This window comes from Tupaia chinensis, unplaced genomic scaffold (assembly GCF_000334495.1).
Source record: "Tupaia chinensis unplaced genomic scaffold, TupChi_1.0 Scaffold138644_1, whole genome shotgun sequence".
Classification (NCBI taxonomy): domain Eukaryota; kingdom Metazoa; phylum Chordata; class Mammalia; order Scandentia; family Tupaiidae; genus Tupaia; species Tupaia belangeri.
Window position 1 is genome coordinate 1 of NW_006198536.1, and position 12570 is coordinate 12570.

Sequence of the window (12570 nt, forward strand, 5' to 3'; positions counted from 1 at the left end):
GGAAGACTAGGAAGGAAAGAAGGAAGAAAGAGAAGGAGAGAAGGAGGAAAGAAAGAAAAGAGGGAGGCTGGCTAGGGTGGATGGTGGTGCTACAGTAAAATGGGATGCTCTATCCATGTGGGAAGGTTCCAGATTTGCATCTAGAGACCTCTCTGAGTACGCCAGGCAAACATCTCCCCTGACCCAGGGCTGGCTGAGGTCGGGGGTGGATCACAGTATGCAGACCTCGTTCGGGGCTCCATAGTGCAGTGGTTAAGTACGGTGCTTCAGGAGTCGGGTCTGACCCAGCTGACTGACCACCATTTGAATCCTAGCCTTGGAGACTTGAAAAGCACCTTGGGTGTGCATGCATACATGCCCAAAATCCTGATGGAGAGAAGTAGAGGAAAAAGGATTGTGGTGTGAACACGCCCCTTTGGGAAGGTTCTCTCTCTCTCTTCCTCACTGACAGGTGCACACATCTTCTGACAATTAAAGAAAAAAGTAGAAGCATATTGGGAGTGATGGCTCTGTCTTTCTCTCTCTCTTGCTTGCTCGTGGAAGCAATAAATAAACTTTAAAAGGGGAGGGGCTAGCCCTGTAGCCTAGTGGTTAAGGGAGCTGGATCTCACATGGCTGACCATGGTTCAAATCCTGCTGCTGGGTGCATATGTGTGTGCCTCAAATCCTACCAGGATGGAGAAATGGAGGAGGAAGGATCACTGCTTGACCACACCCCACTGTGTGTGTGTGTAAACACTTTCTTCCCCTTCCTCTCTCTGTCTCTGTTTCTCTGCCTCTCTCTGCACAGTGTGCATGGCTTTTGGCCAAAAAAAGAAAAAGTGTGGGAAAAACCGGAAGTGGGGGGACCAGCAGATGGTGTAATGGTTATATTGTCAGTCTCCCATGTAGTCAACTGTGGTTCCAGTTTCAGGCCCGGTGGCTTAAACCTCACGCTGGGAGCGTGTGCGTGAGTGCCCAAAATCCTGAGAGGAGACTGGAGGAGAGGGGACTGTGGCATGGCCATGCCCCCCCGGGGGGGGGGTGATTTCTCACTTTCTATCTCTCTGCCTCTCTCTTTCTCTCTGGACAGTGTATGTGCCTTATAGCAAAAACCTCTTAACAAACAAACAAACAAACAAACAAAATGAATGAGGAAAGGAATGATGGGGGGAAATGAGGAAAGGAAGAGAGACCGGGAGCATGACTTGCCCAGGAGGGGCAGTGGTTCAAGTACAGGCAGGCAAAGACTCAAGCCGACAGGGACTCCCTTTCCCTAGGCAGCCGCCTGCTGCGTGGACAGCACCTTCCCATCCGGCCTCATCCTCCTCAGCGGCAGGCCACTGGCATTGAAACTCACAGCCCTCCCTTTTCCTGTAGGTGGGGTTTCCATAGGAAAAAGCTGCTTCTCTGTTTCCTCAGCCTAGCAACTGTTTGGAAGCCAGATCCCCACATCCTGCTCCACTGGGTCAAGTCCCTCTTGGATCGGCTCTTGTCCATCATTTGCTGAAGTGGACCAACTGGTGCTCCAGTGGGGGATGTACCCCAGGAATTTAACTTTGTCGGTGCTCAGACTTCCAATGAAGATGGCCTTGCCCGGGAATCCTGCTTGTTCCATCATCATCTAATTATGGGACGAGGTTGCGCCAGCAGGTCTGGAGGCAGGAGAACGGGGCTAATCAAGCCATCCAGGAAGCGCTGGAGGACTTGTCCAGCCTTAAAGGACTCTAGCGATTTCTGCATCTAGCCCATGCTGATGGTAAGCATGATGCAACTTCTGAAACTTCTGCTGGGGCTTTGGGGACCAAGCAGCTACTTATTCCTCTCAGGGGGTTGTCAGGGGGTGGCCACTCTCATGGTGAAATACCAAGTGTCAGAGGAAGTGCCATCTGGGACGGTGATAGGGAAGCTGTCCGGGGAACTGGGCTGGGAGGAGGAGCGTGGGCAAGCAGGGGCCGCCTTCCAGATCTTGCAGCTGTCCCAGGCGCTTCCCATTCAGGTGAACCCTGAGGATGGCTTGCTCAGCACTGGGGGGCGGCTGGATCGAGAGCAGCTCTGCAAGCACCAGGACCCCTGCCTGGTTTCCTTTGACGTGCTTGTCACGGGGGGTTTGGCTCTGATTCATGTGGAGATCCAGGTGCTGGACATCAATGACCATCAGCCAGAGTTTCCCAAAGGTGAGCAGGAGCTGGAAATCTCTGAGAGTGCCTCTCTGCACACTAGGATTCCCCTAGACAGAGCTCGCGATCCTGACACCGGCCCTAACACCCTGCACTCCTACACCCTGTCTCCCAGCGAGCACTTTGCCCTGGATGTCATCGTGGGGCCTGATGAGACCAAACATGCAGAACTCGTAGTGGTGAAGGAGCTAGACCGGGAAATCCAGTCTTTTTTTGATCTGGTATTAACCGCCTATGACAATGGGAATCCCCCCAAGTCAGGCACTAGCTTAGTCAAGGTGAATGTTCTAGACTCCAATGATAACAGCCCCACGTTTGCTGAGAGTTTGCTGGCAGTAGAAATCCAAGAAGACACTGCTCCTGGTACTCTGCTCATAAACTTGACTGCCACAGACCCTGACCAAGGCCCCAATGGGGAGGTGGAATTCTTTCTCAGTGAACACATGCCCCGAGAGGTGCTAGATACCTTCAGTATTGATGCCAAGACAGGCCAGGTCTTTCTGCTTCGATCCCTAGACTATGAGAAGAATTCCGCCTATGAGGTAGATGTCCAAGCAAGGGATCTGGGTCCCAATTCTATCCCAGCCCATTGCAAAGTTCTCGTCAAGGTTCTGGACATCAATGACAATGCCCCAAGGATCCACATCACATGGGTGTCCCAACCGTCACAGGTGTCAGAAGCTCTCCCCAAGGACAGTTTTGTTGCTCTTATCATGACAGAGGACTTGGACTCAGGAAACAATGGTCTGGTTCACTGTTGGCTGAACCAAGAGCAAAACCACTTCAGGCTGAAAAGGAATAATGGCAACACATACATGCTACTAACCAATGCCACGCTGGACAGAGAGCGGTGGCCCAAATACACCTTCACTCTGTTAGCCCGAGACCAAGGGCCCCAGCCCTTATCAGCCAAGAAGCAGTTCAGCATTCAGATCAATGATGCCAATGACAATGCCCCTGTGTTTGAGAAGAGCAGGTATGAGGTCTCCACTCGGGAAAACAACCTCCCTTCTCTTCCCCTCATTACCGTCAAGGCTCATGATGCAGACTTGGACATGAATGGAAAGGTCTCATACCGTATTCAGCACTCCCCCGTTTCTCACCTGGTAGCTATCGACTCAGACACTGGAGAGGTCTCTGCTCAGAGATCACTGGACTATGAAGAGATGCCCAGCTTTGAGTTCCAGGTGATCGCGGAGGACTGGGGACAGCCCCGACTCTCATCCAGCATCTCTGTGCGGGTCAGCCTTCTGGATGCCAACGATAATGCCCCAGAGGTGATCCAGCCTGTGCTCAGTGATGGAAGAGCTAGCCTCTCAGTGCTTGTAAATGCCTCCACAGGCCACCTGCTGGTGCCCATTGAGACTCCCAATGGCTTGGGTCCAGCAGGCACTGACACACCAGCACTGGCCACCCACAGCTCCCGGCCATTCCTTTTGGTGACCATTGTGGCAAGAGATGCAGACTCAGGAGCAAATGGAGAGCTCTTCTACAGCATCCGGAGGGGGAATGAAGCCCATCTCTTCCTCCTCAGCCCCCACCTGGGGCAGCTGTCCATCAACATCACCAATGCCAGCAGCCTCATTGGGAGCGAGTGGGAGCTGGAGATAGTGGTAGAGGACCGGGGCAGTCCCCCCTTACAGACGCGAGCCTTGTTGAGGGTCAAGTTTGTCACCAGCGTGGACCACCTCCGGGAGTCGGCCCGTGAGCCTGGGGCCCTGAGCACACCAATGCTGACGGTGATTTGCCTGGCTGTCCTGCTGGCTGTCTTTGGGTTGATCTTGGCTCTGTTCATGTCCATCTGCCGGACAGAGAAGAAGGACAACAGAGCCTACAACTGTCGGGAGGCCGAGTCCACCTATCACCACCAGCCCAAGCGGCCCCAGAAACACATTCAGAAGACAGACATTCACCTTGTGCCTGTGCTCAGGGGACAGGCAGATGAGCCTGGTGATGCTGCTCAGCCCCACAAGGACGCCAGCAAGGAAGCACTGCTGGACCCAGGCTGGGACCCCTGCCTCCAGGCCCCCTATCACCTCACACCGACCCTATACAGGACCCTGCGTAACCAAGGCAACCATAGAGAGCTGGCAGAGAGCCGGGAGGTGCTGCAGGAAACAGTCAACCTCCTTTTCAATCACCCGAGGCAGAGAAACGCCTCCCGTGAGAACCTGAACCTCCTAGAGCCCCAGCTGGCCATAGGCCAGCCATGCTCGAGGGTCCTGAAGGTTGCTGGTAGCCCCATAGGGAGGTTGGCAGGAGACCAGGGCAGCGAAGAGGCCTCAGTGAGCCCCCCGGCCTCCTCTGCAACCCTACGGCGGCAACGGAATCTCAATGGCAAAGTGTCACCTGAGAAAGAACTAGGACCCCGACAGATCCTGCGGAGCCTGGTCCGGCTGTCTGTGGCTGCCTTTGCGGAGCGGAACCCTGTGGAGGAGCTCACTGTGGATTCTCCTCCTGTTCAGGTACCTCTGGCATGGGCTGCTCTTTTTCCTTGGTTCCTTAGAACCACCAGCAGGTGTTTCAGACACTCCTGCCCCCACATTCACGTCTTAAGCTGACAACTTCATGGTGCCCTGAATAGCGTGATTCAGGGCACCGCTGTGGGGCCAACAGAACTTAGCTGTGTGATTCTGGGCAAATTACTGTCTCTGAGCCTCAGTTTCCTCATCTGTAAAGTGGGAATCACAGCATCTCTCTCTCATAGAGTTGTCCTAAGGATTTGATAAGTTAATTTCTATAAAGCATTTCTGGTGGCTGGGACAGGAAGACACACAGAGAAGATAGTGACTAGGAGTACTATTTTAGAGCCAGTTGGTGATGTGATGGTTAAGGAGGCTGGATCCCACATGACTGACGGTGTAGTCTGAGTCCTGCCACCAAAGACTTGGCTTGAAAAAGCATATTCAGAGACCAGCAGGTGGCATTGTAATCAAGGTGCTGGACTCCCACATTGCCAGCTGTGGTTTGAGTCCCAGATCTGGCAACTTGTTTTCTCATTTTCTCTCTCTCTCTCTCTCTGGTGAGCACACATGCCCCATAGCAAATGAAAAAATAATAATAATGATAAATAAAATGAAATCATTTTTTAAAAAAGCATATGTGTGCATGCATGCCCAGAATCCCAAAAGGAAAAATGGAGGAAAAGAGATTGTGGCATGGCCATTCCTGTGGGGAATGATTTCTCTCTCTCTTCCTTTCTCTGTCCCCAGCGAGGGCATGTGCCCTCTGACAAATTAAAAAAAATTTTAAAAGTTAAAAAAAATGGTTCAGCTTTGGAGCAAGGTTGCCTGGGTTCAAATCCTGACTCTACCTCTTCCTAGCTATCCACAACAGGGAAGTTACTCAACTTCTCTGTTGAAGGGGTCAAGCACCTGTCTCCTAAGTTTGCTCAAAGGTAAAATGAGTTGATGGACTGGAGCGTAATGACTGGCATGTAGTCAGCACTTGGCAAATGATCGGTATTATTTTTGCAAAACACTTCTTCTCCAGTCTCCACCTGCCCTCATCTCATCTGAGCAACCTCTTTTTTTTTTTTTTTTTTTTTTTTAAGAGAGAGATTTGCTATAAAGCACATAAACTTGCCAGAGAGACAGAAATACAGAAAGCAAGAAATCACCCCTCAGGCGAATGGTCATGCTGCAATCCCTTCTCTTCCATTTTCCTCTCATGATTTTGGGCATGTAAGCACATGTGCCCAGTATGAGTTTTAAGCCACTGGGTCCAGGACTTGAACTGCGGTCAACTATGTGGGACTCCAGTGACATAACCATTACGCAATCTGCTGGTCCTGCAACCTCCGTGTGATTCCCATGAAGCAAGCCAATTTGGGCGTCATTGCCCCCAGGCTCAAGGACTATATTTGACTTGATTGAGGCCCCATGTTTATCAGCTGGTACTGCAAGATAGAGCAGTGGAAACAACCTTAGAACTTTAGAGTTAGCCAGATCCAGGTTCAAATTTCAACACAGACACTTAGGAGCTGGACTTACTTGGGTAAGTTCTTTAACATCTTAGCCTTGTTTTCCTCATCTATAAAATGGGAACAATGGCTCCACGCTTACCCTGTGAAGATTTAATGGGATGATGAATGACAAAGTATCTAGCACACCAGCTGCCTCCAGCCTTCAAAGCTTGAGAAACACGTTCTGAAGGTGGGCATCACCTCATGCCTGTATTAGACACAGAATCTTTTTCAGGTGTGGTGGCTGATCACACACCCACACTGCTCCTTTAAACTCTAAACAGTTTTCACTGTGCCAGCCAGGCTGCTCGCCCAAGGCACACTTCTGTTTGGCCACATCATCAGCTCAGTTTTCCTGTAGAGCAAGCATGCAGCTTCCTTGCTTCACACACACACACATACACACGCACAGCAAGCCACGTGAAGATGATCCAGCTGTCCTCCTAGGAATCTTGCCCTGGATCCATGTAGACCCAGAGGTTGCCTAGAGCCCTCCCCCAATTCATCTTCCTATTCATTCATTCCTTGAATGTTTTTCTTGTTTATTTGTTAGTGGGTGTGTGTCCACACTCCAGAGAAACAGAGAGAGAGAGGGAGAGGAGAAAGCACCCTCTCTGGAGGACAGTCACTCCACAATCCCCTCTTCATCTCTCCTACCTTTTGGGATTTGGGGCATACATGCTCATGCATCCAGTGTGCTGCTCAAACCACGGGGTGCAGGACCCAAACTGTGTGTTTGGCCATGTGGGATCCAACTGCCTAACCACCAAGCCATAAAACCTGCCTATCATCAAATGCTTTTTGTATAAACTCTTTGTGCCAAACACTGTGCTGACTGCTGGTGAACAGGACCGTGGAAAGCAGAGTCAGATAGGAGTTCAAATTCCAGCCCCGCTGTGTAGCCTGCATGAACTTCAAGTTTTCTCTCTGTAGATGGGTGTAATGATGTGTCTCTCCTTGGATTATCATAAAGATTAAGTGGAATTATACACCACTGGACAGTTACTAAGGGTTTATCATGGGCTCTAATAATAAGTGATTTATATACATTGGCTCATTTTTTTAAAAAAATAATTATTTTACTTAGCTTTATTTATTTATTTTTTAATTTGACCAGAGAGGGACAGAGTGAGAGAGAGAGAGAGAGAGAGCCAGTGAAAAACAAGCTGCCAGGTCTGGGACTCAAATCGTGGCCGGCCATGTGGGAGTCAAGTGCCCTTAACCACAATGCTCCCTGCCCGGCCCTCCATTGGCTCATTTTAACTTCATTTATTTTATTTATTATTTTTTTAAAAGGATTAATGAATTATGATTATTATATTTTCGTTTGTTATAGGGCACCAGAGAGAGGCAGAGAGAGAGTGAAAGAGAGAGAAAGTGAGAAAGCAAGCCACCGGATCCAGGACTCGAAACGCAGTTGACTACGTGGGAGTCCAGCACTTTAACTACCACATCACCTGCTGGTCCCATTTAAACCTCATTTAAACCCACGTGATCTGAATCCCCTTATTATTTGCTTTTTTACTGCTGAGAAAACAGGCTCAGAATGCTGAAGTAAGTCCTCAAGGGCACACGGGTGGCAAATGGAGCAGCGGCAGAGTGAGGATTTGGGTCTGAGTCTGACTGACCCCAGGGTCGGGGCTCTAGATGTGAAGTGACCCAGGATGACAGCACTCAGCGCAGGACTTGGCATGTGGGGTGTGTCCTTGAAATGTCAGCTGTCACTCCAATGAAAGGTGGCAAGTACATCAGGAGGGTTGGTTCTAGGCTGGGAGATGGGCTGTACCCATGGCAGGCAAAGTGGCCCTCCCAAGTCACAGTGAAACCCCAGTCTTGGCCACCTCCTTTCCCATCTAGTGCATCTGGACAACACTGAGAAGAAGGCCGGATGGGTATTTCCAGGCCTACTTTAGAGAAGAGAAAACTGAGGTCTGAGCATGTCTAGAAACCTGCCTGACACAGCAGCAAGCGAGAAATGACCTTGAACTAGAATCCACCCCTGAGGACCTGGTCTGTGGCTTCTCCCTCCAAGGCCTTATAGAGCCTCACCCCTTCCCACCCACCTTTGACCCCATTCTCCAGCCTTTCTGAACTTGACTATCTCTTCTGGTTTTCAATTTATGATGTTTTTGTCTGAAACCCCCTTCACTTTCACCCAGACCCTACTTTTTTAACTTGCTGAATTCCTGTAGAGTGTTGGATCTTGCCAGAGGTGCTTGGTATGTAGGATGAATTCAATAAATATTTGCTAAGGGTCAGCCTCATAGCGTAGTGTTTAAAGGAGCCAGATCCTACACGGTCAATCATGGTATGAATACTGAGCTTGGCAGTATCCATGCTGGGCACATGTGCATGTATGCCCAGTATCTCTACAGGATGGAGAATGGAGGAGAGATTGTGGCATGACCATGCCCCATTGGGGGGTGCTTTCTCTCTCTCTCTCCCTCTCTCTGTCTCTCTCCAGTGAGAGCATATATCCTCTGGCAATTAAAAAAAAAAGTCTATTGAAAGAAATGAATAAACCTTTCCTAGTACCATCCTCTCTACTTTCTCTCTGCTCCAAACTGCTCAGAGACCCCCATTCTTTCCTGTCACCCCGAGGCAACCCCCTGTCATCAGCACTCTTCCCTGTCTCCATGACAGACTGTGAGCTCCTTGAGGACAGTGACTGGGTCTTCTCATTCTTGCTCCAGTAGCAAGCACCATGCTTGGCACAAACAAGCATTTACTCAGTACTTTTTAAATGAATGAAAGGACGAATACATGAATGACTAAATGATACCATTTTGCCTCACTAGGACAGAGACTTATCTCTGCCTCACAAAAATCGGCTGAGTGTTTGAATACTGCTAAAAGGAGAAAATGGCTCTCTGAGCTAATCCTTATCAAAGTAATGATACATTTATGGTCAGGAAATGCCTTCCTCACCGCATCCCACAGAGTCCACTAGGAGTGAGCCACTTGGGGGAACAAGCATGAGGGGATGGGTTTGGAGGGTCTCCATGTGCTCCCTGTGACACCCAGGTCCTGGAGTGACATGGCCAAGCAGGGCTCCATTTCCTCTGCCCCTCTCTTCCCTATCCCAGGTCCCTGTCTTGTCCCCCAGCACCATCCCCCATCTGATCACACAAACATCTGAAGCCAGAGGAAAGACTATAAAAAGAAAGCACCGGCATTGAGGGAAACATCCGGCGAGGAAGTGTGCTGGGTCGGAATTGTGTGGAGTCAACAGATTTTTCCTGTCTTGTAGCAAATCTCCCAGCTGCTGTCCTTGCTGCATCAGGGCCAATTCCAGCCCAAACCAAACCACCGGGGAAATAAGTACTTGGCCAAGCCGGGCAGCAGTGGCAGGTAAGCAGCACGTAGCCCAACTGGCCCGCCCCTCGCCCTGCAGCCTCTGTGAGGGGAGGACGAACTTCAGTCCCCGGGAGAGAGCAGCAGGCAGCATCCATTCCCCAACCCCAGGAGGCTTGGTCTTGGGGCAACTGTATGTATAGTATTTATAGGACCCAGAGCCACTAAGGAAGTGACTTCATCCCTGATGCTCTGTCTGCCCCCTGGTTACGGAGGGGCTGTACCTTGGCTTTAAATCTGCAGCTTTTGCCTCTCTTTCTCAACCCAGCAATAAAAACGTGAAGGCTTCCTACTAAGGACTGGAATGTGTGGGTGTGTCCCCTTGGGCTGTCCTGGAATCTAAGAGACCACATGAGGACATCTAATTTAATTCATTGTTATGGATGGAGAAACTGAGAAACTAAGTAATTTGACCCAACTCAGCCCTGTGAACTTGAGTTTGATAATCTCTCAGGACCTCAGTTTCCCCATCTGTAAAATGGAGATTATAACATTTCCTCTGCAGTGATTGGGGTAAGGAGTTCATAATCAAATAAATGTATTCAAAGCCGCTAGCCTGTGCCTGGCACATAATAGATGCACAAGAGATGCTGAGTCCTGGGACCAGCAGACGGTGTAATGGTTACATTGGACTCCCACATAGTCAACTGTGGTTCAAATCCTGGATCCAGTGGCTTAAAATTCATGCCGAGTGTGTTTGCATGCGTGCCCAAGATCCCAAAAGGAGAATGGAGTAGAAAGGATTGAGGCATGATCATTCAGCCTGGGACAGATTTCTCACTTTCTGTCTCTCTGGTGAGTGCAGGTGCGCTATAGCAAAAATCTCTCAAAAAAAAAAGAAAAGCGATGCTAAGTCCTTTCCCCTTAAAGTGACTTTGCTCAAGGTCACATAGCAAGTGAGTGACAATGCTGGGTCAGCCCTCAGGCTTCCTGGCTCCTGGATCAGTGCTCTTGCCCTGACAACTTGGACCTTGTGTTTTGCTCGGGTGCTGAGGGGCAGCATAGAGCAGGCTGGTTCAGGCCCAGAGTCACAGCAGCCCGCACTGGGATTCTTGCTTTACCATTCACTCCGCAGGGCCTTGGGGCAAGCTGGATCTTCACAGGTCTTGGTTTTCTTATTTGTAAAATGGGGATCACAACAAGAGAACCCCTTCCAGCTGTGAAATGTTTGAACGAGACGTGTATGTACCTATCATAGCATGAGGCCTGACATTGCCACCTCCCTGCTGATCTCTTCGTAGCAGTGGAACTGGCCACAGGAGAAAAATAAATAAATAAATAAATAAAAATAAAGCAGAAAGGACTCCTAGGCCTCCAAGTCCCTTTGGAAGGGACTGCTGAGATGAGGATTGGGTCTGTGAAAGCGAAGGTTTATGAGACAGAGGAGTCAGGTGGAGACAGCAGGATTTGAGCAGCTTTAGGCCTTGCATCAGCCACACTATCCATGGACCCTCTCTCAGGTCTAGGATTTGGTCTTAAGTAGGGAGGAAGGAGCATTCAGACACCCACTCCACAAAGTATTTATTAAGCAAGTATTTATTAATATGTGCAAGACCCTGTTTGGAACACTGGTGAGAGCAGAAATGAGGGAGACAAAAATCTGCCTCGCTGGACCTCAGGCTCGGGGGATGTGTGGATGAACGCACAGGCTCACCCTGACTTTACTAAGCTTCTCCTTTGTGCCAGGCAATGCAAAAGCACGGGTGGAACCATGGTGAGTGACCAGATCAATGGATTCACTTTCACTTCTGTTTGCTGAGTGCTTGCAATGTGCCAGGCACCATGCTAGGCCCTTTACCTACAATGCTTCATTTTTTTTAAAGAGACATTTTTGCTATAGGGTACATGCACTCACCAGAGAGACAGAAAGCAAGAAATTACCCCCCAGGAGGAGATGGCCATGCCGCAATCCCTTCTCCATTCTCCTCTCAGGATTTTGGGCACACATGCACACACTCCCGGCATGAGTTTTAAGCTGCTGGGTCCAGGACGTGAACCGTGGTTGACTATGTGGGAGTCCAGTAACATAACCATTATGCCATCTGCTGGTCCCTACAACATTTCTCTCTCTCTCTTTTTTTTGGAGAGGTTTTTGCTATAGGGCATGGGCACTCGCCAGAAAGACAGAGACAGAGAGACAGAAAGCGAGAAATCACCCCCAGGGGGGATGGCCACGCCGCAATCCCTTCTCCTCCATTCTCCTCTCAGGATTTTGGGCACGCATGCTCATGTGCCTGGCATGAGTTTTAAGCTGCCGGGTCCAGGACATGAACCACAGTCTACTATGTGGGAGTCTAGGAACATAACCATTACGCCATCTGCTGGTCCCTACAACATCTCATTTTAACCTCACAACACTCCTTGAGGTGAGTGTTACTCATGACTTCCATTTTATAGGCAAGGAAGCAGAGTAAGCAGGAGGGCTGAGAGCATGTAACCCAGAGTAGTCTGACTCTAAAAGCCCAGCCGCGTGTCCAGTTCCTTAAATCAGGAGTCTCTAACCTCTGGGCCACACACTGGTACTAGTCCATGGCCTGTTAGCAACTGGGCCATACAGTAGGAGGTGAGCAGTGGGTAAATGAGTGGAGCTTCATCTGTATTTACAGCCACTCCCCATTGTTGGCATTATGGACTGAATGCCACCTCCTGTCACATCAGCAGCGGCACTAGATTTTCCACAGGAGCATGAACCTTTGTGAACTGCACATTGGAGGGATCTAGGCTATACACTCCTGATGAGAATCTAATGATGATGACCTGGAGTGGAGCTGAGGCAGTGATGCTAGTGCTGGGGAGTGGCTGCAAATACTGCATTACGTTGAGTGGCATTATTATTTCATTATATTTATAATGGGAATAATGGGAATAAAGTGCACAAATAAACACAATGCACTTGAATCATCCTGAAACCACCCCCCTACACACTGTGTCCATGGAAAAATTATCTTCCATAAAACCAGCCCCTGGTGCCAAAAAGGTTGAGGACCACTGCCTTATAGACATGAATGAACCCTGGTGTAAATGGATGAATGTTCAGGAGATGAATGAATGCATCTGTGTGGGAATTTCCTCACTCGTAGACGGGTTGCTTTC

At 49.6% G+C, this 12570-nt stretch overlaps 1 protein-coding gene across 2 annotated transcripts in view; it reads left to right on the plus strand.

The window, feature by feature from the left end:
* Nucleotides 1-1424: 1424 nt before the first annotated feature.
* Nucleotides 1425-12570, plus strand: part of PCDH12 (protocadherin 12) — a 20612-nt gene continuing 9466 nt past the window's right edge. For both annotated transcript variants that reach the window (XM_014592835.2, XM_006161483.3), the window contains exons 1-2: nt 1425-4624; nt 9374-9474. In XM_014592835.2, coding sequence (XP_014448321.1) covers nt 1730-4624; nt 9374-9474 — 2996 coding nt within the window. In that variant the 5' untranslated portion in view covers nt 1425-1729. The remainder of the gene's footprint in view (nt 4625-9373; nt 9475-12570) is intronic.